At 44.6% G+C, this 27,002-nt stretch overlaps 2 protein-coding genes and 1 non-coding gene across 9 annotated transcripts in view; 2 read left to right on the forward strand and 1 right to left on the reverse strand.

The window, feature by feature from the left end:
- Positions 1-814: 814 nt before the first annotated feature.
- On the forward strand, positions 815-23,695 carry GTPBP2 (GTP binding protein 2). 3 transcript variants are annotated; one of them, XM_045573272.1, is made up of 12 exons: positions 815-836; positions 4,329-4,355; positions 4,648-4,832; positions 5,230-5,338; positions 5,529-5,726; positions 6,023-6,197; positions 6,357-6,576; positions 6,961-7,096; positions 7,222-7,280; positions 7,916-8,087; positions 8,439-8,603; positions 8,829-10,252. In XM_045573272.1, the coding sequence occupies exons 3-12, from the start codon at positions 4,699-4,701 to the stop codon at positions 9,003-9,005; spliced, it is 1,545 nt and encodes a 514-aa protein (XP_045429228.1). In that variant the 5' UTR covers positions 815-836; positions 4,329-4,355; positions 4,648-4,698; the 3' UTR covers positions 9,006-10,252. The 3 variants fall into 3 exon arrangements, with proteins under 3 accessions (XP_045429228.1, XP_036270390.1, XP_036270389.1); XM_036414497.2 differs by lacking the exons at positions 815-836; positions 8,829-10,252 and adding exons at positions 2,118-2,349; positions 23,095-23,695; XM_036414496.2 differs by lacking the exon at positions 815-836 and adding an exon at positions 2,120-2,349.
- POLH (DNA polymerase eta) overlaps positions 13,295-27,002 on the reverse strand; it is a 28,326-nt gene continuing 14,618 nt past the window's right edge. For 3 of the 5 annotated variants that reach the window (XM_036414493.2, XM_036414491.2, XM_036414494.2), the window contains 7 exons: positions 26,001-26,170; positions 23,205-23,308; positions 21,907-22,026; positions 21,164-21,287; positions 20,440-20,505; positions 16,240-16,409; positions 13,295-14,933 (listed from right to left, as the gene is read on the reverse strand). In XM_036414493.2, coding sequence (XP_036270386.1) covers positions 14,039-14,933; positions 16,240-16,409; positions 20,440-20,505; positions 21,164-21,287; positions 21,907-22,026; positions 23,205-23,308; positions 26,001-26,170 — 1,649 coding nt within the window. In that variant the 3' untranslated portion in view covers positions 13,295-14,038. Of the gene's footprint in view, positions 14,934-16,239; positions 16,410-20,439; positions 20,506-20,668; positions 20,743-21,163; positions 21,288-21,906; positions 22,027-23,204; positions 23,309-26,000; positions 26,171-27,002 lie in introns of those variants that run through there. The other 2 variants (XR_004983731.2, XM_036414492.2) reach the window with 2 other exon arrangements.
- LOC118706249 lies at positions 21,009-21,137 on the forward strand. Its single transcript, XR_004983967.1, has one exon. It is a non-coding gene; the product is annotated as a U11 spliceosomal RNA (small nuclear RNA).

Below are 27,002 nucleotides of genomic sequence, written 5' to 3' on the forward strand. Positions count from 1 at the left end.
ACATCAATGATGAGAGAGGGAAGACAGAGAGAAATATTGATATTAGAGGTACATTGATTGGTTGCCTCCTGCACTCGCCCTGGAGCCTGCAACTGAGGGACATGCCCTTGACTGGAATCGAACCCAGGACCCGTCAGGCCAAAGCTCTATCCACTGAGCCAAACCTACTAGGGCCAATAATATATAATTTTTAAAATTAATGGAAAATACCTCCAGGTGAGGATTTTTTAAAATGGTATTGCAAAACAAATATAAATAATAAGATATATTTTTTTAAAGAATGGGATATCAAAATTAGTTATCCTTTCCCGGCTCTCAAAAGTTCTCCACTTAGGAGGCCAGGGTGTTGGGATGGATAAAGTGAAACTGTGTTGGAGTAGTTGAAAGATCCACCAAGATGAGAAGACAAGTGTTATCAGGCAAGTGTAGCAGGCCCTGGTTATCATGAGAGCCCAGAGCTGCTCCTGGCGAGAAAATTGGGATGGTCTTAGCTCTCCCTTCCAATCCCCATCCTTCTTGAGATCTGTCACTGAGTTTTCAGGTCTCAGCCTCTATGTAGCAGTCTCTCTGGCTAAGGTTGACTTCTGCAGCATAACTTCCTTTAGCTAAACAGGGTTGAGAAGAGAGAAGTCAAATATGCTTTCAACCACTGAAGACAACAGAATTGCCTGGATCCGCTAAGGTCTTTTGCAGATTTTGACCCATCAGCTCCCACTGTTTGGGGGAGCTATGCCAGGTGGGTAGCAACTCTGATTAGAAATCTGCCTTCCCTCCTTGTCGTCTTGGGGGAAGCCATGGATCCGACCACGTCAGAACCCCTAAAAGGATCACCAGAGGTAAGCCATTGTTGCTGCTCCTAATTTTCCAAGTTAACCTCAGGTCTGAAGGGATGGGCTGTTTTATTTCTCGGCTGCCGTGTGAGCGTCTTGCTGTTTGTGAAGAGAGGGGAAGTGGACATACAATGAATGGTGGGTGAGTCATGAGAGAGCCAGGGGCTCGGAATTGAACCCTGGCGTCCTGACTCCCAACCCAACAACACTAACTGCTTCTCCACTCTGCCTTTCTGAGTGTCCTGTACACTGGTTTATGTCGCTAAGTGTTTACTCTTTGCTGGCTGCCAGAGCTCTAAAGAGCAAGAGGGATGACTTGGCAAGAAAGTCAAAAGTCAGCAATCCTCCGGGGGCCCTTGGCCAAGTTTCTATTCTCGGCCACTTCCCCGCCCTCCTTGAGGTTGAGGTAACCCGAGCCCGCCCCTCCTATAGCCCCGAATGTTTTCAAACTAAACTCGGTTCTCCCTGATTGGTTCTGCTTCAAAACAAGAAGGAGGGGCAATACTCGCTGCGGGCATCCTTGTAACCCTCTGGCAGCAAGGCTGTTTATGGGTTCGGGCCTCCTATTGGGGCTTACCGCGGTGTCTTGGGCTGCTAAAACTAGCCCCCGGAGGGTGCCAGCCTGGTAATAAAGCAGTGACTGCAGTGTAAAGGTGGCATAATCATCGTAACAATAACAGCCATAATTAGGCTAACCATCACCCGCCTCCGCCCTGGCATTCGCCCTGACTCACCCCGACGGCACGCCGACCATCGGGGAAGAGGGAAGAAACCGAGGCGGGGGAGGAGCCAGCAGGCTGCAGGGACCAGCGGCTGTGAATTTGCAATTCTCCGGGTCTAAAACCTGTTGCCCGGGATCGCGCTAAGGGGCCACACAACAGGAGTGTCCTCCAAGCTGGATTCTGAAGTAAGCCCTCCGGTGACACCCCCCCACCCACACACCCACCCCAAGACCCTATTAGATAAAGACCGGTTCAGAGAGCGGAGACTGGGGACCAGACTACAGCTCCCTTAGACCTTTGCGCGCAAAGGCGCGCTCCCTGTCTACGCCCCGAAGCCACCTGCGGCCCCTGCGTCGCGATGCTTCCTGGGAGTTGTAGGACGGCGGCGACCTCTTTGGAGGAAGCTCTCAGGCTGGAGGACTCTATATCCCGTGGTGCACCGCGGCTGTTTCTGACGCGCCTGGAGCCGGAGACGGGTGCGGGCGTGGCCTGGGCAGGGCCCCACCCCGCTCCCCTCCGGCTGGCCCGACGCGGCGGTGGCAGTAGGGGCGGCGGCGGCGGTAGTGGCGGGGGGGAGGGGCCGGGCGGGGGGCTGGCGGCGGCGGCGGCGGATGGACTCGCGGGTATCGGAGCTGTTCGGCGGCTGCTGCCGGCCCGGAGGGGGCCCGGCCATGGGCGGAACCCTCAAGGCTAGGGGAGCCGGGGGCAGCAGCGGCTGCGGGGGCCCGAAGGGGAAGAAGAAGAACGGAAAGAACAGAGGGAGCAAAGCCAACAACCCCCCATATCTGCCCCCCGAGGTGAGCACCTGAGCAGTGGCGGGTTGAGAAGAAACCACTTCTTCCGGTCCCAGGATTCCGGGAAGGCGGGACGGAGAGACTTGCTACCCCTTTCCGGTGTCAGGACCCCTGGGGAGAGTAGAACCCCTCCTTCCGGTCCCAGGACCCCTGGAAGGAGCGATGGAGAGACTGGCCCTCTCCTCCGGGATTAGGACCCCAGAGAGGAAGAGTGGAGAGGAGCATCCCCTTATTCTGATCTAGATAATGCCAGGAGGAAAAGTGGGGAAGGGAGATCCCACTCCCATCCCCTTGGGATGATCAGAATGGAATGCCCAGGTTCATCCCTTGCTGCACTGAGAGCAAGGAGACTCCATCCTGGGATGAAGAGGCAGAGTTTTCTACACTTGTTCCTTGGGGAGGAGGGGAGTACCGGGAAAAGAGCAGTATGTTCTGTACTTATCCCTGAGTACACACACACACACACACGCACACTCACACACGCACACACCCCAGAACAGTCAGGTAATCCTGACCTTTGCCTGTCCTAGGAGGATGTGAGGACCGCCTCCACATACCGACTTCATCTACCCCTTAAGGCAGAGAATATTGCTACTTTGTCCATCTTAGGAGAGGAGGACCCAGAGGAAGAGCCTAACCCAGTGGTTATCAAACTTTAGCATGTATCAGAATCATCTGATTGCTGCTCCACCCCTAGAATTCCTGGCTCAATAGGTCAGAGGTGGGCCTGATAATCTGCATTTACAAGTTCCTGGGTGGTTTTAACGCAGCTGGCCCTGGGACCACACTTTGGATCGTCCTTGTACCACTTTTCTGATGACATTCATTCTAATTTTTCATCTCCATCAAAATGATAAAAAGGAAGGTCTTTGTTGATGAGCAAAGCTCTCCCTTATACTCCATGAAGTAGAGATTATTGGTGAAGACCTATTAAAGCCTGGGTCAGAGCGCCTTGAAGAGATGGAATGATGACAGAAAGGGAGAAAGAAAAATGGCCAGGGAGGAGGAGTGCAGAAATGCAGGACAGACAGAACAAGCAAATCTCATATCCTTTTGCACCTGAGAGGGGAAGGCTCAGGCAATAGGATACTTCTGTTGGGTCACGTAATATAGGGGAGAGGTAGAGGAGACTGGAGTGGACTCAGCTCAGACATAGAGTTGGGGCAGGTGTGGGAATTCCAGCTCACCAGCCAGAGAAATCATTTGGTCTGGCCTTGCCAAGGCATTAGGGGTGAATTAATTGTTTGACCAAATAATAGCAGGCTAATTTTTAAGTTGATAATTTTGTATTGGCCCTCGAAGGATGTTATAAATATCCCAATGGCCCTTGGCAGGAAAAAGGTTCCCCACCCCTGGGTTATGGCATAAGAGAGAAAAGCCACAGTGAGTCTGTCCCCTTAATTATATTTTCTGAGTTTCTTCCCTTCACCTCAGCCCCAACTTTGGAGCCCTATCCCTCTCTTATTTCAGCTCCTCTCTCATTGGGCTTGTAATGACCAGTGCTGAGTTCACCCATTGGCCCTGGCCCAGAACCTCTTGCATTCTCTTACTCTTGATGACATCAGCTGAGAAGGAGGGGAAGGAAGGAAATGGTGTCTCCCAGACCAATGGCAAAGAAGGGCCTCAACAGCCAGGAGAGAGGAGACAGATTTCTGGGGACTGCAGTTTGAGGGCCTGAAGAGAAGGAAGGAGTGATCTTGCATCTAGGAATTATATACTTCCAGTGACCAAAGAAAGGAGGGACTCAGGGTTCTATTCCTGGCGTAGATGGGTGATTGTTCTTAGAGGCCTTTCCTTGAGAGAAGTCACGTTGGGGCTGGGTAGGGAGCTTGTCTGCCAATGACCTTTGGCAGGCACCTGCCTTAACAGGTGCCATTGTGGCTTCCTTCTCAAGTTAACTGTTGCCTGGGCCCCATCAGGAATCGGGGAAGTTGGGGTTGGGTCTGGACCTTATTTGGTAACTGCTCCGTGTTCCTTTTCAGGCTGAAGATGGAAACATCGAATATAAAGTGAGTCTTAGGCTGGGGAGGTGCAGGTTGTCCTTGCTGGCATGGGATGGCGATTTCTCTTGACATCCTTCCAATTTCACGATCTATAGTAATTTAGGATGTGGTTCAGGGTAAAGGCTCTGTACCTCATTTTATTGGGCGAGGGGGACTCACTGTTAGAGGGGAGGTCAGGCATGAGGGGGTAAGCGGGAAGGGAAGGTCCTGGTCCTTACAGCAGGACAGGTGGTGAGCATGTGGGTGTAGGAGGACCATCTCTGATTTCACCTTCTCCTGATCCCTCACCTGCCCTAAGCTGAAGCTGGTGAATCCATCCCAGTACCGCTTTGAGCACCTGGTGACACAGATGAAGTGGCGGCTCCAGGAGGGCCGTGGTGAGGCAGTCTACCAGATTGGGGTGGAGGACAATGGGCTGCTGGTGGGGCTGGCTGAGGAGGAGATGCGGGCCTCCCTCAAGACCCTGCACCGGATGGCAGAGAAGTATGCTTCCCCGCCCCCCTCACTTCTCTCTTCCCTAACTCTGGGGAAAACCCAAATGCATCCAGTGACCTAGAGCCTTAGGGCCAAGAAGATACTTTCCTTCTGCTGCCTTCTCTTGACAAAGGGATGAAGTGGGAAGGGCTAGTTCTGAGCTCCTCCACATTTGAACCTAGGCTTTTTTGCCTTTTGACTTAAGACTTGTTTGTTTGTTTGTTTGTCTGTTTGTTTGTTTAAAGGGATCTGTGGATGTGGGATAGATTGAGGGTGGTAGGAGAGAAAGTAACGCTTCGGGAGTTCTTTGGGATGTGTGGGAAGGCCATTGGTCCAGAGCCAGGATGGAAGGCTGGAGGTGGGGGAGTGCAGTCGAGATGTGGCAGCTGTGGCCTTGCTGTGATAGGGTTGGGGCAGACATCACAGTTCTCCGGGAGCGAGAAGTGGATTATGATAGCGACGTGCCCCGAAAGATCACTGAGGTGCTGGTGCGAAAGGTCCCTGACAACCAGCAGGTGAGCACACTTTTCCCTGCCTTTCTCACTCACGCTCCCCGAGGACCCTGTGGTGGCAGGCGCTCTCCTGGCCTGTGACCCTGGGGGTATCCAGGTCATCATTTGGTTCCCAGGGAGCAGCGCTGCCCTTGACCCCGCCTTCAGTAGAGGTAAGGGATTGGAGCCCTTACCTCTGACAATTCATCCACAGTTTCTGGACCTTCGTGTGGCTGTCCTGGGGAACGTGGACTCAGGGAAGTCTACTCTGCTTGGAGTCCTGACCCAAGGAGAGCTGGACAATGGCCGGGGCCGAGCTCGGCTCAACCTGTTCCGCCACCTGCATGAGATTCAGTCTGGCCGGACCTCCAGCATCAGCTTCGAGATCCTGGGCTTTAACAGCAAGGGAGAGGTGCATGCCATCAACGGGACCCAGTGGGGCCAGACTATGAGGATGGGATAGCAGTGGTGAGGGACAGGGTATGGGGCAGTGTGTGGACACTTTTTGAGTAGATAGATGAAGGCCCTGAGGGCAGTGCACAAGTTCTGTCCTCCTTAGAAAACAAATGGGGAATCAGCTGAATTAAATCACAGATGGGGCTCAGGGGTAAGAGGCAGGGTCACTCAGGGACTGGTTTAGGTCCTGGCAACTCTGAAAGGGTTGGGGAGGCTGGCAGGGGGCACTGAGCGCCCTGGGCTCTGGGCCAGGTGGTGAATTACAGTGACTCACGGACGGCAGAAGAGATCTGTGAGAGCAGCTCCAAGATGATCACCTTCATCGACCTGGCCGGCCACCACAAGTACCTACACACCACCATCTTTGGCCTCACCTCGTACTGCCCTGACTGCGCCCTGCTCCTCGTTAGTGCTAACACTGGGATTGGTACGAGGCATTGGGGCAGGGATGTGGCTGGGAGGGGGTGCTGACTTTCTCCTACCCTGGGTCTCCTCCAACCTGGGAGCCAGATGAACTTTTATTTCCTCTCCTCCCTCCCACATCCTCACTCTTCTCTCCTGATTCCTGCCTCCTTCTCTGAGGCAGCCGGCACAACACGGGAACATCTGGGGCTGGCCCTGGCCCTGAAAGTGCCCTTCTTCATCGTGGTCAGCAAGGTGGACCTGTGCGCCAAGACCACAGTGGAGAGGACGGTTCGCCAGCTAGAGCGGGTCCTGAAGCAGCCCGGCTGCCACAAAGTCCCCATGCTGGTCATCTCTGAGGATGATGCCGTCACTGCCGCCCAGCAGTTTGCCCAGTCACCCAAGTAAGCCTTCCTCCTCCAGAGCCCTGATTCACGGGGAAGGCTGCCACGGAGCCTGGGAACATGGTGTCCCACCCCTGGGCCAAACCGGCCTGGCTCAGTTCTATGGTTTGCAGGTTGGGATTGTGGGAGGGTGTCTTTGCTAAAGGACTGACCCAAGCCAGCCTGGGACCCCGGAGACGAAGTGCTGTGACAGGCATTCACCAACCCCCCTGGGCTCTGGATAGGTCCTTGGCTGGTTCACAGAGAGGGCCTGACGCTCCTGTGAAGGTTTATCAGGAGGGGCCTAGCCACCCTGATAACAGCTCACCTTTCCATGTACGGGCTCTAGCCTCTGCTTCCTGTTACAACTTTCCTCATCTGTCTATCTCATGTCTCCCTCTACAGTGTCACCCCAATCTTCACCCTGTCCAGTGTGTCTGGAGAGAGTTTGGACCTGCTCAAAGTCTTTCTGAATATCCTGCCACCGCTCACCAACAGCAAAGAGCAGGAGGAACTCATGCAGCAGCTGACAGAGTTTCAGGTAAGTGTCCACCCAAACAGGCAGTGAGCCGGGGAACTAGGAAGGACTAATTCTGGCTAAGCCCCGAGTCTGCTTAGAGATTTTGCACCTGCACAGGCCATTGATGGAATTTTCTTTGGCTTCAGGTGGATGAAATCTACACAGTACCAGAGGTGGGCACAGTTGTTGGAGGGACACTTTCCAGGTGAATTTCCTTGCTTGCTGCCCACCCCACTCAGCCCTCACATACCCAGACACTAATACATTATGGTCCAAAGGAGACCCTGGAGTTGAACAGAGCTTAGCTAAAAGATGTGCTTGCCTTCAGATTAGGCTTTCCCCATCAGAGGAGCTGGAGAGAGCTAGTCTAGTGGCTGTGAGGGAAGAAACAGGATTGCTGGTTTGCTGGGCATCTCCAGGCCCTGAGGGAGCAGTGTGGGTCCCGGGCTCCAGGAAGAAAACTAGTGTGTTCTGCTGACCTCATTTTCAAGTAGGGAAACGAGAGGCTCCTTAAGACTCTTTCCAAAGCAGAGGATGGAACCCACGGGGCTGTCTTGCTCTTACAGGCAAGGGTCAGATGTTCAGTATCAACCCAGCAGGTACCCCTGCCAGTCATCACGGCCTTTCCTGGCATTACCCTTCAGAATCTGAGCTCTGAACTGGGACAGGCATCCACTTCCTCTACCTCCAAGTTAGAATTTTTTCCCTAACTCAGAATTTAGGGTCTCTATTCCCCTCCTGAGGGACTCACCTTAGAGGGGAAAGAATGCTCTGGGTGACCCTAGCAGAGAAGGGAGGGAGCCTGGGCTGACGCTGTGCCATCCGCCCTCTGGGCTGCAGTGGGATTTGCCGTGAGGGCGACCAGCTGGTGGTGGGCCCCACGGACGATGGCTGCTTCCTGGAGCTGAGAGTATGCAGCATCCAGCGCAACCGCTCTGCCTGCCGTGTGCTGCGAGCTGGTCAGGCTGCTACGCTGGCCCTCGGAGACTTTGACCGTGCGCTCCTCCGAAAGGTGAGATGGGAGGGTGGGTTGAGAGGGGACACAAGAGAAGCACCTGTGTAAGGGGAATTCAAAGGGAAGCTGGTTACACAGACTGTCTGTGTTTGAAAAGAGTTATAATACTCAGAAAGCACAGATCACTAATTATGAATCACTGTGGGCCAACCCAAGTGTCCAGGGCCCTAGAAATACAAATCATTAGAAGGGTTAGAGGATCCGGGAGGTAGGTAAGGAGGGTTTCTCCTAAGAGGAGAGCTTTGGGTATTGCCTTTTGAGGTCTTGTGTTTGAAGTCCTAGAGGGAGAGGAAACTTAGGAGCCGTAGGGTGAGAGACTAACGTGAGGTCTGGGGCTGTGCTCTCCAGGGCATGGTGATGGTGAGCCCCGAGATGAATCCCACCATCTGCTCAGTGTTTGAGGCAGAAATAGTCCTCCTGTTCCATGCCACCACATTCCGGCGAGGCTTCCAAGTTACAGTCCACGTGGGCAATGTCCGCCAGACGGCAGTGGTGGAAAAGATCCATGCCAAGGTGAGAGGGATCCAGCTATGCATGTTTTTCTAGGGAAAAGTCAGAATTCTCCTTCCTGAAAAGCCTGCCCCAGCCTCTTAAGAGAACTCCCTGGTCCCACAAAAGGGACAGAGACCCATTCAGAGTGGGTACAAGCCTGATAGGCCCCAAAGGGTGGAGAACCCAAGCTGGTGGAGAATGGGACCCGAGGCATTATCAGAGCCAGTGACCACCTATCTGCTGCAGGACAAGCTGCGGACAGGGGAGAAGGCAGTGGTACGTTTCCGCTTCCTGAAACACCCAGAGTACCTGAAGGTGGGCGCCAAGCTGCTGTTCCGGGAGGGTGTCACCAAGGGCATCGGCCATGTCACTGATGTGCAAGCCATTGCAGCAGGAGAAGCCCAGGCCAACGTGGGCTTCTGAACTCCAAGCAGGCACAGCTCTGTTGCTGTCCCTACAATACATGATGCCTCTGGCCATGCTGCCCCCTGCAGGCGGCTCTGTGTGTTAATAGGCTAGGGAGAGGGGTGCTCCCTGCCACCATGCTGGAAAGGTGCCAAGCTTGGTGTGGCCAGGGAGGGAAAGCCCTGAGGGAGAAGACGGGAGAATTCAGGGCAGTGCTCAGCAGCTGTGTGTCCATCTTGTTGGCTCATCCACACTGGAAACCCCATGACCTGTCTACGGAGGGAGCTGACCGCTGCCACCTCGGCCCCACTGTCAGGACTGGGCATGATCACCGGTGTGGTCCCTGCACTTCAGGAATTGTCACAACTGGGAGTGGTCCTCGAAAGCACTCCTTTTTCTATACCTCTTCTGAAGACCATGTAAGTTGCCCGTCTCTACCTGACTGTGGACAGAAGACATCTACTCAGGCTCCTGGCCATTTGATGGTCTAGGGTCTGAAGAAATGGCACAGTGAATGGCAATGTTCCCATCCTGTGCTGAGACATGCAGCCTATTCTCAGCTTTATGGCCCTTCCCTTTTTCACTCAAAGGCCATTTCCCCGTTTCTCCTCTCATAGGCCCCACAGGTGCTATTTGTTGAGCTGGCCCAGGCGTGGGGCTGTCAAGCTAAAGCTTGGCATACCGAAGGTCAGCTGCATGTCAATCAGTTTTGTCCCCTCTTCTGCAGCGATCTGTTGGTTTTAATTTTTTTTCCAATTGGTTTTAGAAAGAGAAAGGGAGAGAGAAACATTGATTTGTTGTTTCACTTATATATGCATTTATTTATGTGCCCTGACGGCATCAAACCAGAAACCTTGGCATACCAGGACAATTCTCTAAACAACTGAGCTATCTGGCCAGGAGTGATATGTTGTTTTAATGCTGGATCAAGCAATATGTTTTACTTTCCCACACTGACCCACAGCTCCCATTCCGCCACCCCCACCCTGCTTCCCGCTCCTACCTAAGTCCTCTGTTTTAGTAATTTGCAGTGACCATCCCTTTCCCTCTGTTGCTGGGAACCTAGAGAAAAGGGAAGGTTGTTGCCATATTTCCTACTCTTTAAGACATGGACTCCCTTCTTTCCCTTTTGTTAGTGTCCTGGGTTCCCATGGACTCAGGGATTTGTTGGTTGAGGTTTCTTTGCGTGTATATATATATGTACATACATATATATATTTAAGTACACATATATATATTGTACAGAATAAAAATGTTTTATTGAACACACTGTGCTTATTAAACAAATAGGTTCCACTTCCAGAACTAGATTCCTCTCTGGGATTAGAGACAGGTGATACCCTAACACTGCTGAACCCTGAATGGGGAAAGAACTCAGCTACCAGTAATATCTCATTCACCATTCTTCCTTTCCTCTCTCCCATTTGCAATCAGTGTTCCAGTATTGTGATCAAGTATTCTGAGCTGTTTTGCATAGTTCTTCAAGTGAGAATAGAAAGTGAAACTGCTCTTTTGAGCTGAGATAGGTAACCGCCTCATACTTGAAGAATTGGCCACTTGCTAATGGTAAGGAACTCACTACTGTATCAGAGATTTGGAGATTAGTATGCCAGCTACTAATGAAGAGTAGAATTTGGAGATATGGTAATCTGGTCCTCATGCTTTACCTAGCAATGCAAAATAGCCTAAAGTGAGGTTTATGTGGCCTAAATTGGCTCCTTGGAGCTTTGAGGGCCACCTTGCCAAACTTTAGTCCCTTCCTGTTTCTGTGTTCAGAGAACCTGATTATCACAGTCTATAAGTAGAGAAATAGGGCTCAACATTAAAATCAACTAAAGGAACTGCATTTTGAGCTCTGAATTTTGAAAAAGAAATTTAATGATAAATGTGGCCCGAGGTCCTCAGGGGCATTCTGTCTCCAGGGTTTTAAAGTGATAGCTTCCCTACCTCTCAAACTCTTTTTTCTGCTCACTGGTTACGCTTGTTACGAAGAGGTTGACCATCGAAGACCTTCCCCTGTGATGGGAACTAAGAGAAGGTTTACTTCCTTCTGTACAATAGCTGTGCTATAAGGAAAGGTTATATGTAGCACACAAAAAAAATGTTTTAGGAGACAACAATTATGCTCAGAGATTTCTGTCTTTGTCAGCTACTTATTTAGCACAGGTTCGCTTTGGGTATTATGATTTCAAAAGCCAGTAGCATACAATAACTCTTAATAAACAAAGTAAAGAAGTAATACATCAAACAAATGTCAGGTTAATCACACTACCAGGAGGCACTCGGGAGAGTTAGTGACCCACCAAAGAGCTGACTTCCAGCTGCCAGCATAAAAGTAAGTCCCCTGTTGCTAGAGCATGTTGTTAGGGTAGCAGGATGGCTAAGCTGCTATTAGGATTATCACTTCTGAGATCCCTGCATGGGTTGGTTGGTTTTTTAATTTTATTTATTGATTTTTAGAGAAAAAAAACATCTTTTTTGTTGTTCCACTAATGATGCACTCGTTAGTTGATTCTTGTATGTGCCCTGACTGGGGATCAAACCCACAACCTTGTTATATTGGGACAATGCTATAACCCAGCATTCGACAACCTTTCAGATCTCATGGACCACCTGTTGGCTTCCAGTGCTAACCAACTGAGCTACCCGGCCAGGGAAAAACCCTGCATGGATTTAATACCACTGGACAAGTAGGAGCACATGTCTCAAGTATCTTCAGAGAGTTCTTAGCAAAGAGTTGTCTCACCCAAAGCAAAACTCAAATAGTCCTCAAAAACTCAACATTTATAGTCTAAACTAGAGGTTTGGTACACAAAACTTGTGCACGGGTAGGGTCCTTAGGCCAGGTCGGCAATCAGGGCCCATCTGTGGGGCAATGAAGGGGGCACCCTATTGGCACCAGCCTTGGCTGGCCTGGGGCCTGCAGGCTGGGGGCAGCTCCTGCATTCAGCGTCTGCCCCATGATGGTTAGTGCACATCATAGTGACCAGTCGTTCTGCTGTTCGATCGATTTGCACATTAGGCTTTTATTATATAGGATGTCCCCTTACCATTGTTGCTTCTCCACGTGTTTCTATTGGTAAGCCCCCAGCAGAACCCCCCGAGGTGGGCTTCTGACTGCTTTTCAACAACAGATGCAAAATGATCACATCCTGGCATAATTCATCCTAATATCAAAGCAACTTTTTAAAATTTGTCATAAACAACTGAATTAAAACAATTTCACTTAGATCAAAAGTGGATTTGAAATATTAAACCTATACACAAATCACCTGTTAAAGAACAAAAATGCTTTTTTAACCTTCCCTGAATTAAGAAAGGAAATTTTGGAAAATCATCTCCGTACTTAATAAAACATCTTCAGGAACTGGTAAGCCACTCTGCTATGTCAATGGAACATGTAGGAGGATAAAATGGTACATAAAGGAGCTCTCTGCCTCCCCCCCCAGTAGTATGTATATTTTTATTGTTCCAGTTCTAGTAACTTTATCTAAAATTTTTTACTATGTTTCATTTAGTAGATATCAAGCATCTATTATGTGCAAGACACTAAAGAATTCTTACCTCCAAGTAACTAGATCTAGTAGGGAAAGGACCATATACACAGTGAACTGTCTTTTGTTAGGTATTTAACTGCAATTTAAAAAAAGGAAACTATTTTTGGAGGAAGAAATTTCTGTTAGACCTAGTGGTTTTTCAAATGTTTCCTCCCACCTGCAAAGTAAATACAGTCTCCAGTTTATAAGTAAGATTAAAAAGCAGGTGGTTTGAGTATATGTGTGGGAAGGGAATATGTACACCATTCTCCCTACTCCACTACCCCCACAACCAAACTCAATTCTTCAGTTTTTAAAATATTTTTTATTTATAGTATTACAGATATCTCCCATTCCCCCGCCCCTTTCCATCTCTCTCAGCCCTCCCTCCACCCGCTAATGTCTTCACTACCTTTCATCTTCAATTTTATTCAAGGTAAACCATATCAGAAAAGCTGACTTTCCACAAATAAGAACAGAGCTAAGAATACAGTACTATAAACATGGACAAGTGCAAAAAAGCTACAATAATTGAAAACCTTTAAGCTAAATAGTCACTTCAGTCTGAAAGAGATGAACACGCCAGTGATCCTGAAGGCCCAAGTACTTACCCCTTACGTTTGTACTTTAGAATTTAAGAAAATGCTCTCTACAAACCTGGCTGGCTACTGGTATCTTCTAGATCAGTGATTCTCAAACTTTAAGATACAGCCTGAGGAATCTTGTTAATATACAGATTCTGATTCAGTTGGGGTGGGGTGAGACAGATGATTTTAACAAGTCCCCTTGAAGCTGCTGCTGCTACTGCTCAAAATTACATTCAGAGTAGCAAAGGTCTAGAGATGATCTAGTTCTGATCATGACTTATCCAGTCTAAACAATTCCTGCAGTGGTGCAGTAATAATCTCGCACGTTAGAACATGATGCAAGAGGTAGAAGAGCCAGTGGTTAAAACTGTTTATCATACAGCTAGCTTGTATGAAATTCAGTATTTATTGAGTAACCCCTGTCACAGATAAAGGAAAATTTTTTTTTTTTTTTTTTTTTTACTCAGCTCCTTTTCTGTGCTATAGTACTTAAATTGTTCTAAATCTTCAGTAACCTGTAAGGCATTATCTTCATTTTGCTCATTATCTCAAAGATGAGGAAAAGTGAGGAAAGTGACTTGCTCAAGGCCCTATACTTCAGGAGGTAGAACCAGGTTTGGAACCAGATCTCTTAGGCTCCAAGGTCCACACACTTTTAACTATATGACCGCCTCCCTAAACACTTAACAATTAAAAACTCAAAGCAATTGTATCTCTGGAGGATGAATTTTTACATCTCTATCAGCAATGAAATTAGGATCCATGCCCATGAAGAGATGGGAGCCTTAACTCAGCATTTAAGTGCATTATTTTTCTTAAAATTTTTTTTTTATAAAGTTAGGATGAATTTCCTTGAAAAATGAACATATTTCCATTTCCCAGGTCATAAATAAAATATTAAAACCTTGTAGCAAGCCTGAGGGCAGCACTAGTGTGTTAATGGCTTAAAAAATGATTCCAATGTCTGCATGCCCTCAGGCTTAGGGCGTTTATTACTGGAGGCCAAAGGGCTCTTGGGATTTCTTTTGCCTTGAGGAGAACTGACAGGAACAACCTGGGAGTTTGAGGAGTGAGGCTGCAAGAAGGATTTCTGCAACTCCAGTGCAAAATGATAGTCCATATGTTCCGGCATCTCCCACACAGGCACCAGAGAACCACACTTCTCACAGGACACTTGATCCTCAGTAGCCAGAAGACTGGGGTTAGTGGTTGTTTTCTGAGTCACCTCCAGAGCAGACTGGGGAGTTAAAGAAGCAAGCGTCCTGGGGCTGTTCTGGGCCAAATCCATCTCTGCAGGAGTTGCTTTACACAATTCTAGCTTCAAAACCTCTTCACAGACAGGGGCAGGATCTGGATATTCTGTTGGAATGTTGGCTGTTAACTTTTTAGGACTAGGCTGTGGGTTTTGGGGAGGGAAGGAAATGGAAGGATTATTCAGCTGTTTCTGCTTCAGAAGCAGACTTTTCTGCTTAAAGAAGGGCTCGATTCCTGTAGTCCGGCTGGTCTGGAAAGATAATGAGGGCTTGAGTGGTGAATTGCTCTTGGGGGCCTGGGTAGTGGCAGGGAGAGACGAAAGTGAAGCTTCTTTGAGTTTCTGCTTTTCTGCAGCTTTTTGGAAAAAAGATTCCAAAGGATTGGTTGCTTTCTTAGTGGCTGTCACTGAAGGGCCACTTCCCTGGGTCTTACTTTCTGGACTGGTAATTGGTACCTTTGGCAGAGGACTTGAGTCGTTACTCAAGAAGGCGGTGATGTCTGTGCAAGATGAAGGGGCAGAGGTGGAGAATTTGGTAGCACAAAGGAAAAGCATTGTGAGGGGAGGGGACCTGTATGGAAAGTAAAAAAACAAGATTTGAATTATAAATGACTGGAATTCTGATTCTGCCACAAGAGGAAATTATTACTGCATTGATTCTCAAACTTTAGGGTATATCAGATGAATGTATATTCGATAGACCTGGGATAGACAGAGAGTTTGCCTTTCTAACAAGTTCCTAGATGATGCTGATGTTGCTGATGTAGGACCACATCTTGAGAATGGCTGACTTGGTGAGCCAAGTCACACATGTGTAAGTTGGAGCCCCTGACAGCCAAGTGTTACTATTTTCATGCGATACTGCTGCAGAGCTACTGTAATTCAAGGTTAGGGCCAGAAACTTTACTCGGTAACAAAGAGCTTCAGAAAATTTAGACTAGAAAAACTGTTTTAAAAACCTCTCACCCATTCTGTTTTTAAAAGGATACCACCTGACATTAATGCTGACAGGCTTTCTTTTTTTTTTTATTTCTTTTATATTTTTATTGATTTCAGAGAGGAAGGGAGAGGGAGAGACAGAAACATCAGTAATGAGAGAGAATCATTGATCAGCTGCCTCCTGCATGCACCCTACTGGGGATTGAGTCCACAACTGGGGCGTGCCCTAACCGGGACTGGGAATCAAACAGTGACCTCCTGGTTCATAAGTTGACTGACTCTCAACCACAGAGCCCACCAGCCAGACTGGAATACTTTTTAAAAAAAATGTAACAGGCTGTTAAATAGTTAAAGGATTCCAACATTGAAAATAGTATCAAGATAGTAAATGAACACACTTCAATCATATAGTTGGTTATTTTTCATGACTAACTAAAGTTTATTTAACATGACATTTGGTATTGTACCATGGAGCTTATAACTGAGTTGGGATGCTAGATAGAGATTATCAATGAGTATGGGTTAGTTTCATTATCAAGGAAGAGGCCTTTAAGATAGAAAAATCAAGTAGAGAAAGAAGTTCCCAAGTGTGCTGTGTTCTTGAAACTTTAATTCTGTACTCCCAAGTGCAATTGGTCATTCCGCTGACTACTGCAAACTGATACAGGTAAGGATAGTATTGACTCACTCTGCCTCTCAAACCTACCCCTGGGAATTGGATTGCACCAAGTGTAGGCAAAGAAGTTGCAGCTGAGCTGTCTTTTTGCTGGTGTTTCTACTGTGCTTCTCTCCTATTGTGCATGACTATTGCTCTCTGTAATAGGTCCTGCTAGCCAGAGTCACAACTACCCTAGCTGGGAAGTTTATATTACCCACTAATTTTAGAGCAAGATAGAGTACAAGTCTCTTCTGAAAAGATGAGCTAGAAAGAAACTCACCATTCGGTTTGGGTTCCTGAAGTATTACAGTTCCTGATGACTGCAAATGCATCATGGCTCATCTTGTGAGCATCGTAGCGGGTAAGGGCACAGCAGCGGCGCAGACTGCTGAGACGTTTGTCTCCTTGTACACGAATGCTCACAACCAACTGGGTGGCAACCCTGTCATTCTGGGTGTAGAAGGAATGAGACCAGAACTAGTTACCATGAGCATCTGGATTCTGTATACTGAACTATGTGACAGAACATTAAAAGAACTAGGGTGACAGAATAGTTTGAAAATAGTCGTTTAATTTAAAATTTAATTTTTTTTTGCTATTTTGATGTATAAGGAGAAATTAAAGAAGGTACAACTTGGATGATTATTAGTATATCTAGGAAATTTTGAAGGTGATGCAAAGAGGAGAGAATAAATAAAATGGACTCTCCTGAATGTTCTTTTTATGGTGTCTATGCAGGAAGATTATAATGAATACCTGTAGTATTATATTCTATTTTGTGGCTGAAGGAAGAACTCTTATAAGTAACTGTCTGAATGGAAGATCCAAGCAAGGATGTCAAGATTGAGTAGTAGATTTGTTCTTTAATCTGCCATGATGCTTAATAAGAGTAGAAGTTTTCACCAGCACCTTCTTCTTATAGCCCATCACTAGAAGATACAGTGTAGTGAGCCCGCCTCTAGAAGGCAGGATCATTGGTTCACTTTTCTAGTGAAGGCTAAGCATCTGACTACTCCTGATACAAAGCAAACTAAGAAATAAAGGCCAAGAGGCAAAATATAAGTCTATTTTTGGGACCCCCTCAAAATCAAAAGATGTTACTGAGAAGGAATACCCCTAAGGCAAGCCAAGAGTAGCAACTATTTTGGGGATAAAAAATAGAATTTTGTGTTTTTGTGTACTTTGAAATACAATTCCTACAGATATGTATATCTTGAGAGAATGAATACACATGGGCAATTACAAAAGGAGTCTGTTGACTAAACCATTCAAGTATAACTAAATGCCTACTTCATATAGGCAGACATATAGGATAGAACAAAAGTCCAGGCCCTCATAGATTTTTTTTTTAAGAGAAAGAGAGAGAGAGATAGAAACATTGATGATGATGAGAGAGAAACATCAACATCAATCAGCTGCCTCCTGCATGTCCCCCATTGGGAACTGAGCCCACCACCTGAGCATGTGCCCTGACTAGGAACTGAACTGGTGACCTTCTGGTGCATAGGTTGACACTCAAGCACACATCCACACCAACTAGGCAACCCTCATGGATCTTGTAGTAGGAGCTACAAATACTAAACAAGTAGACCTGTAATAAAAGTGACTACAAAGTGCTATAAAAAGAAAAAAAAGCAGAGTAAAGCAGAAGAGTGCTAGAGGCTGCTGATGTGAGAGGGTAGCTGGAGAAGGCCTCTTTGAGAAGGTGAAATTTAAGCAGAGACCTAAATAAACTGTGGGAGCAAATTTTAAGAATATAAGCAAAGCTTCTCCAGGCTGAAGAAACAGGAAGTACAAAAGTGCTAAGATGAGAATTTGCTTGTGTTAAACAAAAGGGAAGGAAGCTAGTGGAGGAGACACTAGAGCAGATTGAGTAAGGGGGAAAGGATAGGAGATGAGTTAGAGACGTAACCAGAGACCAAATCATATCAGTCATTATAAAATAAAATAAATCCACACGAGACTTAAGTGTGAAGGGAAACCACTAGAATATTATATTTTTAAAATATTTTTTTATCGATTTCAAAGAGGGAGAAAGAGATAGAAGTATCAATGATGATAGAGAATAATTCGTCAGCTGCCTTCTGCACTCCCCTCGTTGGGGATCAAGCCCACGTCCAGGCATGTGTCCTTGACTAGAATCGAACCCAGGACCCTTCAGTCTCAAGCTGACACTCTATCCACTAAGCCAAACCAGCTAAGACTAGAATATTTTAAAGTAAAGTAATATGATATTCTATGTTCAGAATTCTTTTTGGGATAAAGTCCTTTGAAGCTTAAAGACAGATTAATTTACTGGGATCCTTATTGCTTGCACTGCAAAGTGGGAAGAAAGTCCCAGAGGCTTATAGAGATGAGAACGGGGCGACACCTAGCGGACAAAGTCAAATAGGCTCACAACACTACTGAGATCAAACCCTTTGCTGCCTGCAAAGAACAAACATTCCCCACCATTCAATTAAAAGGGGCACACAGGTAGTTTTGGATAGTTTCTGACAGTATAGAGTTGACTTGCAGGGCTCCCAGATGATTCAAAAGGGAAAGGCCCATCAAACAATATCATCAGCAAAATGAAACAAATACCCAGAGAATGGGAGAGAAAAATTTGTAAGTTATACATCTGATGAGATTTATACTCAGAATATAAAAAGAATTCCTAAAGCATAATAGATAACCCATTTAAAAAATAGGTAAAGGCTCTCACCAGACATTTCTCCCCAAAGGATAAAAAAATGGACAATAAGGTTGTCAAGTGAAAACCGCAAACTTTATACCCACTAGTAAAGCTAAAAAAGATAAAAAGACAATAACAAGGATATTGAGAAATTATGACTCTTTTACATTGCGGGGATGTAAAAGAGTGCAGCAACAGCTTCAAAATGCTAAGCAGAGTTACCATGTGACCCAGGAATTCTAGGTATTATATAGGAGCAAGAGAAATGAAAACCAGATGTCTATACAAAAATCTGTAAATACATGCTTATAGCAACACTATTATAATAGCCAAAAAGTGGAAACAACTCAAAATCCATTCACTGTTGGATGGGTAAACAAAATGTAATATCTATACAATAGAATGTTCAGAAATAAAAAGGAATAAAATATTATTTTAACTTAAAGATTTCAAACCACTCACACAAGGTCACATACTGTATAATTACATTTATATGAAATGACCAGAATAGTAAGTCTAGAGAGACAGAAACTTAGTGATTGCCTAAGGCTGGGGGAGTAACTGCTAATAGGTATAGGATTTCTTTTTTGAATTGATTGTGGAATAGTTGAACAACTGGAAAATACTAAAACCACTGAACTGTATACTGTAAATGGGTGAATTTTTTTAAACGAATAAATTTTATGGTATGTAAAATATACATCAATAAAGCTGGATTTGTTTTTTTAGGAGAGTAGATAAAGAAAGGAATCATCAGATATCAGGTCTTTGACAACATTCTGTCTCTAAAACTGTGGGGGGTTTTTAATCCTCACCCGAGGAATGAGTATATTATTCCCATTGGTTTTTAGAGAGAGTGGAAGGGAGGGCGTGGGAAGAGAGAGAGAGAAAAAGAGAGAGAGAGAGAGAGAGAGACATCAACATGAGAGAGACACATTGATTAGGAGCCCCAACAAGGTGGCCAGGGATTGAACCTGCAACTGAGGTATGTGCCCTTGACTGGCAATCGAATTCAAGACCCTTAAGTCTGTAGGCTGATGCACTAATCGGCTAGAGCTAAAACTGTTTTTATTGATTTAAAGAGGAAGAGAGAGAAACATTGATCTGTTGCCTCCCATACACACCCTGGCCAGAGAGTGAACCTGAAACCTAGGTATGTGCCCTGACCAGGAATTGAACCCTCAACTGAATCACCCAGCCAGGGCAATTGTCAGTACTTCTTTGTCAGTGCTTCTTTGTAAATTATTGGATTATGTTTAAGTCCAATAATTTACAGCGCAGTCTCTAAATGTTCTGCTTAATGGCTCTGTACTCTGATGAAGATCCACTGTTTATTCAGGGCTGCAGAAGTAGTTAAATAAAGAAATACACAAAGCCCTGGTGGGGTAGCTCAGTTGGTTAGAGCATCATTCTGATATACAGCAAGGTTGCAGGTTCAATCCCAGTCAGGGGACATACATGAAACAACCAATGAATGCACAAATAAGAGGAACAACAAATCAATATTTCTCTCCTCCCCTCCTCTCTAAAAATCAACAAATAAATTTTTTGAAAGTTAACAAAAAAGGATATACACAAAAAAGTAGAGGCAAATGGTAATGAGAGAGACAGGAATATCAGGTCTTATGTTTATAGATTCAGGCTTTCGAAGATCATGTTGAGTTTTATGGAAGCAGGTAAAATATTTCTTAAAAGTTCTTAGCTGGTATCTTTTTGTATCTTTGTTTCTACTCCATAAGGTAAGATATTTAAACTGGTATATTAAATCCCAAAGCTCACCACAGCAATAAAGAAAGAAAATCTTACATCATTTCGGTCCTTAGTCAGTCTCTCCTCTAGTTCCTGGGCTAATTGCAAAAGCCACCATTGTACCTACAAAAAAATTATTGATATTTTAATCTTTCATTTTGAAATTGTAGTTTATTATAGAACTAGATGGTAGATTTGTTAAGCTCTCCCCTAAACGGAAGTGTTCAAGAAAGTTTTCCCTATAACAAAGGGACCAACAAGTCATAGAAATTTTCAGTACTCTGGCCTGCTCTAGCTCTAATTTTTCATTTTCTTTTCCTGCTGGCATGCCATCAGGTGAATTTCAGGCATGTTCCAGCTCTGAGAAGAGGGGGGGGGAAGATACAAACTTAAGGCATATCATGGGCCTCCCAAGTTTTCACCTACTCTTTTATTTCTTTTCAGGAGAAAAAACAAGGAAAAAATAACAAATCACATTAAAACTAGTCAATTTTCAACACACACAAAGAAATCTATTTACTTCATACTTTACAGCATAAAGTTCCCATCTAACTTTTTAAACCTTCTGCAGTACCGAAACCTAACCCCCGTGAAAGAGGCAATGTTCTGCCAAGAATGCCAGCCTAAAAGGGGGTTGCTGTCATGAGCAGCACACGTTGGGCAGCTTAATTGCTCTACATGTGGAATTGACATCAAGATTTTGGGAGCATGTGTTGGTAGATGGGCAGCTGGTGATGGTTGGTTCTGGCACCCAGAAAGGAAAAAAAAAAAGCTTGCCTACCTGTTCCCGAGTAGCCAGAGCTGTCTTTCCTGGGAAGTTCTTGCTGCAGCCAATGGTTTTGGGTAGTTGCCTGGGTTTAACCGGATCATGTTCGATTCCACGGCACATAGCATATAGCCAAGATCTAATAAAACCAGCCAAAAAGTTCAAGGTGAAAACAAATGATAATTCTTATTAAAACAAAACAAAATACCTATATTATACTATCCTTTTATCATCTTCATGAAAGGGGAAACATTTGTCCAAAATTAAGTATAATATACTTTACCTCTGACAGAATCCCTGCCCTTTCCAATGAATTTCAGTGCAATATATTGCCAAAGAGAGGAATGTTAGTTATGTTTTTCAAAACCAAGTTATTTTTTATATTTTTGGAAAAGTGCCAAGCAAGCCACTGATTTATATCCCCAAATTTTTTGATACTTACTAAGCCTAAATAGAAAGATTTTAAGTGAATATCAGCATCTTAGCATATATAGATGATGTACATATCTAAGCTTCAAAGTAACAGTTCCTATCAACCTATTCAGGTACATGAAAAAACTACACAAGACTGACAGGCCATAATTATCTAATTTTTTTTCATAGTTATCTAATATTTTAAAGCAAAATGACCAATAAAATTACCTCAGGGAGCAAATGCTAACCTAAAGATAGGCCTAGACTTCACTAAATTCTTTGTCTATATTTGAATTTAGTATTCCCATAAGAGTTATGATTGAAAAGTATTAGGAATCACTTACCCATTCTTCTCTCCAAAATGACTCTGGAGTTGGGATTCAGTGAACTGGGTCAGTTCACCCATGTATTCTATCCCCAGGATTTCAATGACAGAGGCCCCGAGTTTCCCTCCAAGACTTCGACTAACAAAAAAGACAAAGAACTCACAGGTCACATCCTAAATATCTATTTAGCAGCAAAGACAATTTGCTTGTGTAAGGAGCTCCCCAGAAGATTCAGGAAAAATGAGAGCACATACAGGTCCTATAGAATATTAATATCTAGTGTAAGACTAGATGATTCTGGGAATTCAGATACTCTGGGAGTTAGGACCTGGGAAGTTTAACAATAGCAAAAATAAAAGGTTAAAGTCATTAATTCATCATTAATTCAATCATGTAGAAAACTTTCAATTGTATGGAATCTATTGTCCCATTTTGGGATTAAATTTAACCTAAAGATAGGCCTAGACTTTACTAAATACATACCCCAAACAAATCCATAGGCTAAATAAAAGTTTTTATACTTAATAAAGTGAAAAATCATCAGCCTGACCTTAGAGACTTTCTATAATCTGTCTTCAACTGACCTTTTCAGTCCTATTTCCATAAACAGCTAAACTAGTTTATGTCCCAGTTCACTAAAAATACCTCAGACTTTTTCCCTCTTTGTGTTCAAATGTTGTCCAAAATCGCTATTGCTCTTCTATTCCCATCTGACTCTCCAAATTATGCCAAATCCCTTGCCTCTTTCATAAATCCTTCTGAGACTACTCTTCTGTGAGCTCTGATAACTCCCTGTACAATTCATTTAGCAATTACATACACTCTCATGATAACACTTTCACAGTTGCTTTGAACTGTCCTATCTTATCCCTTCAACAATATTATAAGCCTTTGTCAAGGACACACAATTGGTAGGCACAACCTAGTTATTTATTTTGTTTGGATTTTCATGCCTAGGTTTAGGAGCAATTCAGTAGCCTGGAATACCTTGATATGATATTAGAAGAAGTAAAATTCCTGTTTGTTTGTTATTTAGTAACAGATTTGAATAGAAAGTCTAGAGGGAAGTTAAACATACATCTAAAAATCAGTTCATTTTTGAAAATTTAGTATTATCTTCCACAGCTAATCCAGAATTGAAATTTCATTAAGAAAAAAAATCTGTGCTTTTCAAAATTTTCTGTTATCTCCCTCTCACCTCCCTAGTACCTATTTTCCATGGCTCCAATCCTTTTTAAGGAACAGAAGAAACGACAACCAGAGGAATGCCTTCAGATGTCTCTGAGTGAAACTGAAGGTGCTCCCCAAATACTTACATTTTGTTGATCGGCATGTGGCTGAAGAGTTGTGGGACTGACCCATGTGAGACGAGGGTCTGGCGGTTGGGCTTGTGTAGCCCACAGGCCAGTTTTGCCAGGACCTGGAGGATGGAAAGTGTAAAAACCTCATTGCTGACAACACCCTCACAGAGAGCTGGTGAATAGTAACATACACATACACATGCAGGCACAGCTAAGGCTGTAACTAATGGTATCCACATTAAAAACCAAACCAGAAACTCAACATCTCTAAACATGGGTTGGGCACAATACCCTTAGTGGAAAATATGACCCACCATCATTATCCGCATAGTTTTTCCAGATCTTCCATTATTGGTTTTCCTTTAGTAATTTCCCACCCCTTTTCTCCCACTTTGAGGGTAAAAAGCAGAGAAGCTGCAGAAGAAACTTACGATGCATTTCTCAACATGTCCATATGAAAGTGCTGAAACAAACTTGTTTTACCCGTTTATTTACATTTCTTTCTTTCTTTTTTTTTTTTTTTTTAATGTTTTAGAGAGAGGAGGAGGGAGAGGAAGAGATAGAAACACTGATGAGAGAGAAGCCTCAGGGGATGGAACCAGCAGCCTCTTGGTTCCTGGGTTAATGCTCAACGGCTGAGCTACACAACCAGGCTATTTACATTTCTTGATTAATGGTTAGTCTATTTTGAGTCCTGGATTTAATAGATATTGCCATAATTTAGTATCTCTCATAATGACTGGGCTCAGAGTCATCCTCCAACAGTAGACATCTTATACTATACACAAAACTTCAAAATGAAACAAATTTAAATCCTTGAGAACTCTCAAAGAATAAAATACTTCAGTGGTACCATTTCACAACTTATATTGCTGGGGAAAGTATAAAATGGTTCTTTAAGTTTATTGGAGAGATTCTTTGGAACTTTTACTGGGAAACAGTCTGGTTTAAATTATTACATTTGGACTTTTGTTATCTTTTCCTCCACCCAACCAGAAAAACAAGCAAAACAAAAACACCCAAACTCTTCTGGGTAGTTTGTAAACTTCCCTCTTATTGGAGTGAGGGGGGAGAAGGTAGTAACCAGTACTCTGCCACTGCGCAACTATTGAGCTTAGTCAAAAGGGATGAACATCCCAGGCCCTCACTAAACTGTAATCAGAAAATCAGTTACTCTGCCCCTGGATTGAAAGGGCCCATAGCCCATAAATCAAAATAGTGTTCAAATTAATAAAACTTTACTATTTCATTTCTCTTATTAGGAATGGGGGAATAGGCAAAGCATAAAACACCTAGATCACTCCACATAAGAAATTAGATACTGTAATAAGCCCTGGCCAGTGTGGCTCAGATGACTGGGTATCGGCCATGCACTGAAAGATTGCCCGGTTCAATTCCCAGGTTTTGGTCTCAATTCCCAGTAGAGGATGTACAGAAGGCAGCCCATCGATGTTCTGGTCTCACCTTGATGTTTCTCTTTCTCTCTTCCTCTCTCTCCAAAAATCAATTTAAAAATCTAAAATAAGAAACTTAAAAATCAGATAATACTGGAATATTCAGGAAATAAAAAGAAAATACATAGATTCAAAGACTAGCCTCCTCCTTTATAGATAGTTCAGTCATTAAGGAAATACTTTAGATGCAACTATATAAATAAGCATTTTCTGCAAATTTTTCAGCTTGCTTCTTTTTTTAAACTAATTTTTAAAAATAATTATTATATTTTATTGATTTTAGAGAGGAAGGAAAAGGGAGAGAGAGATAGAAAAATCAATGATGAGAGAACCATTGATCAGCTGCCTCCTGCACACCACCCACTGGGGATGGAGCCCGCAACCCAGGCATGTGCCCTTTACTGGAATCGAACCTGGGACCCTTCAGTCCTCAGGCAGATGCCAAACCAGCCAGGGCTCAGCTTGCTTCTTAAGAAAGTACATGTTCAGCCGAAACTGGTTTGGCTCAGTGGTAGAGCGTCGGTCTGCGAACTGAAAGGTCCCAGGTTCGATTCCGGTCAAGGGCATGTACATTGGTTGCGGGCATATCCCCGGTAGGGGGTGTGCAAGAGGCAGCTGGTCGATGTTTCTCTCTTATCGACGTTTCTAGCTCTCTATCTCACTCCCTTCCTCTCTGTAAAAAAATCAATAAAAAAAATATATATTAAAAAAGAAAAAAAAAAAGAAAAGAAAGTACATGTTCAATGTGATTCTCATGTTAAAGAATTACTTGGGCTTTTATTTAGTCCTCAACAAGAATTTTAAATAGAAACCCAGCCAGGCTGGAGTGGGTCAGTGGTTTGATGCTGGTTCAATTCCCAGTCAGGGCACATACCCAAGTTGCCAACTTGATCCCCAGTAGGGGGCGACAGGAGGCAGCTGATCAATGATTCTCTTTCATCATTGATGTTTCTCTCTTTCTCTTCCTTCTTCTATGAAATCAATAAAAGTATGCCAAGACCGGTTTGGCTCAGTGGATAGAGCGTCGGCCTGCAGACTAGAAGGTCCCAGGTTCGATTCCGGTCAAGGGCATGTACCTTGGTTGCGGACACATCCCCAGTGTGTTGTGTGCAGAAGGCAGCTGATCGATGATTCTCTCTCATCGATGTTTCTAACTCTCTATCCCTCTCTCTTCCTCTCTGTAAAAAATCAATAAAATATATATTAAAAAAAAAGAAATCAATAAAAGTATTATAAACAAACAAACAGAAAACATGTTGCAAAGTATCTATGTAATGACTTAAATGCCCCATTCATATCATGCTGTATTTAAGGACAGGATCTATGTTTCTCTTTGAAATCTGCTATTAGCCTTCACCTTATTGTGTGAGATTCCAGCTGAACACTGAAAGCCAGTCTGCCTCTCGATGGCTGCTCTCATTTCCTCCACAATCACTGCTCCCACGGTGAGCTGTAGGTCTGGAGAGGTGGTGTTATCAAACTGAAGGGAATCAAGCCATTGCGATAAGCCTTGTTTTCGCATCTCCTCTGAAAAAGTTGAGAGGTCACATTTAGAAATTTTTTAAAATCAGAATTTTATTTGTGTTATCTAATGCAGAAATGTTTCAATTTCAGGTACTTTAACTATATGTAGGTTTCCACAGAAATGGCAGCCATTTTAGAAGACTGGTACTTATAAGAGAGATCAATCCTATATAATAAAGAGGTAATATGCAAATTGAATATCACTCCAACACACAAGATGGTCACCCCTATGTGGACACAAGATGGCCACCACAAGTTGGCTAGCAGGGGAGGACAGTTAGGGGTGACCAGGCTTGCAGAGGAGGACAGTTAGGGGTGACTGGGCTGGCAGAGGAGGGCAATTGGGGGGGGACCAGGCCAGCAGGGGAGGGCAGTTAGGGGCAATCTGGCCAGTAGGGGAGCAGTTAGGCGTCAATTAGGCTGGCAAGGGAGTGGTTAGGGGGTGATCAGGCTAGCAGGCAGAAGCAGTGAGGGGCAATCAGGCAGGCAGGTAGGCGAGTGGTTGGGAGCCAGCAGTCCTGGATTGTGAGAGGGCAGTCAGATATTCCTTGAGGGGTCCCAAATTGGAGAGGGTGCAGGCTGGGCTAAGGGACAACCCTTCCTCCCCATGTACGAATTTCATGTACTGGGCCTCTAGTTTCTAATAAAAGTTTAAAAAAAGAAATAATTTTGGTTTTTTTTCTTTTATTCCTCATTATTTAGTTATTTAGTTAAAACCTACTTCAAAATATTTTACATATCTGCTGAAACCGGTTTGGCTCAGTGGATAGAGCGTCAGCCTGCGAACAGAAAGATCCCAGGTTTGATTCCAGTCGAAGGCATGTACCTTGGTTGT

This window comes from Pipistrellus kuhlii, unplaced genomic scaffold (genome assembly GCF_014108245.1).
Source record: "Pipistrellus kuhlii isolate mPipKuh1 unplaced genomic scaffold, mPipKuh1.p scaffold_m20_p_5, whole genome shotgun sequence".
NCBI classification, from domain to species: domain Eukaryota; kingdom Metazoa; phylum Chordata; class Mammalia; order Chiroptera; family Vespertilionidae; genus Pipistrellus; species Pipistrellus kuhlii.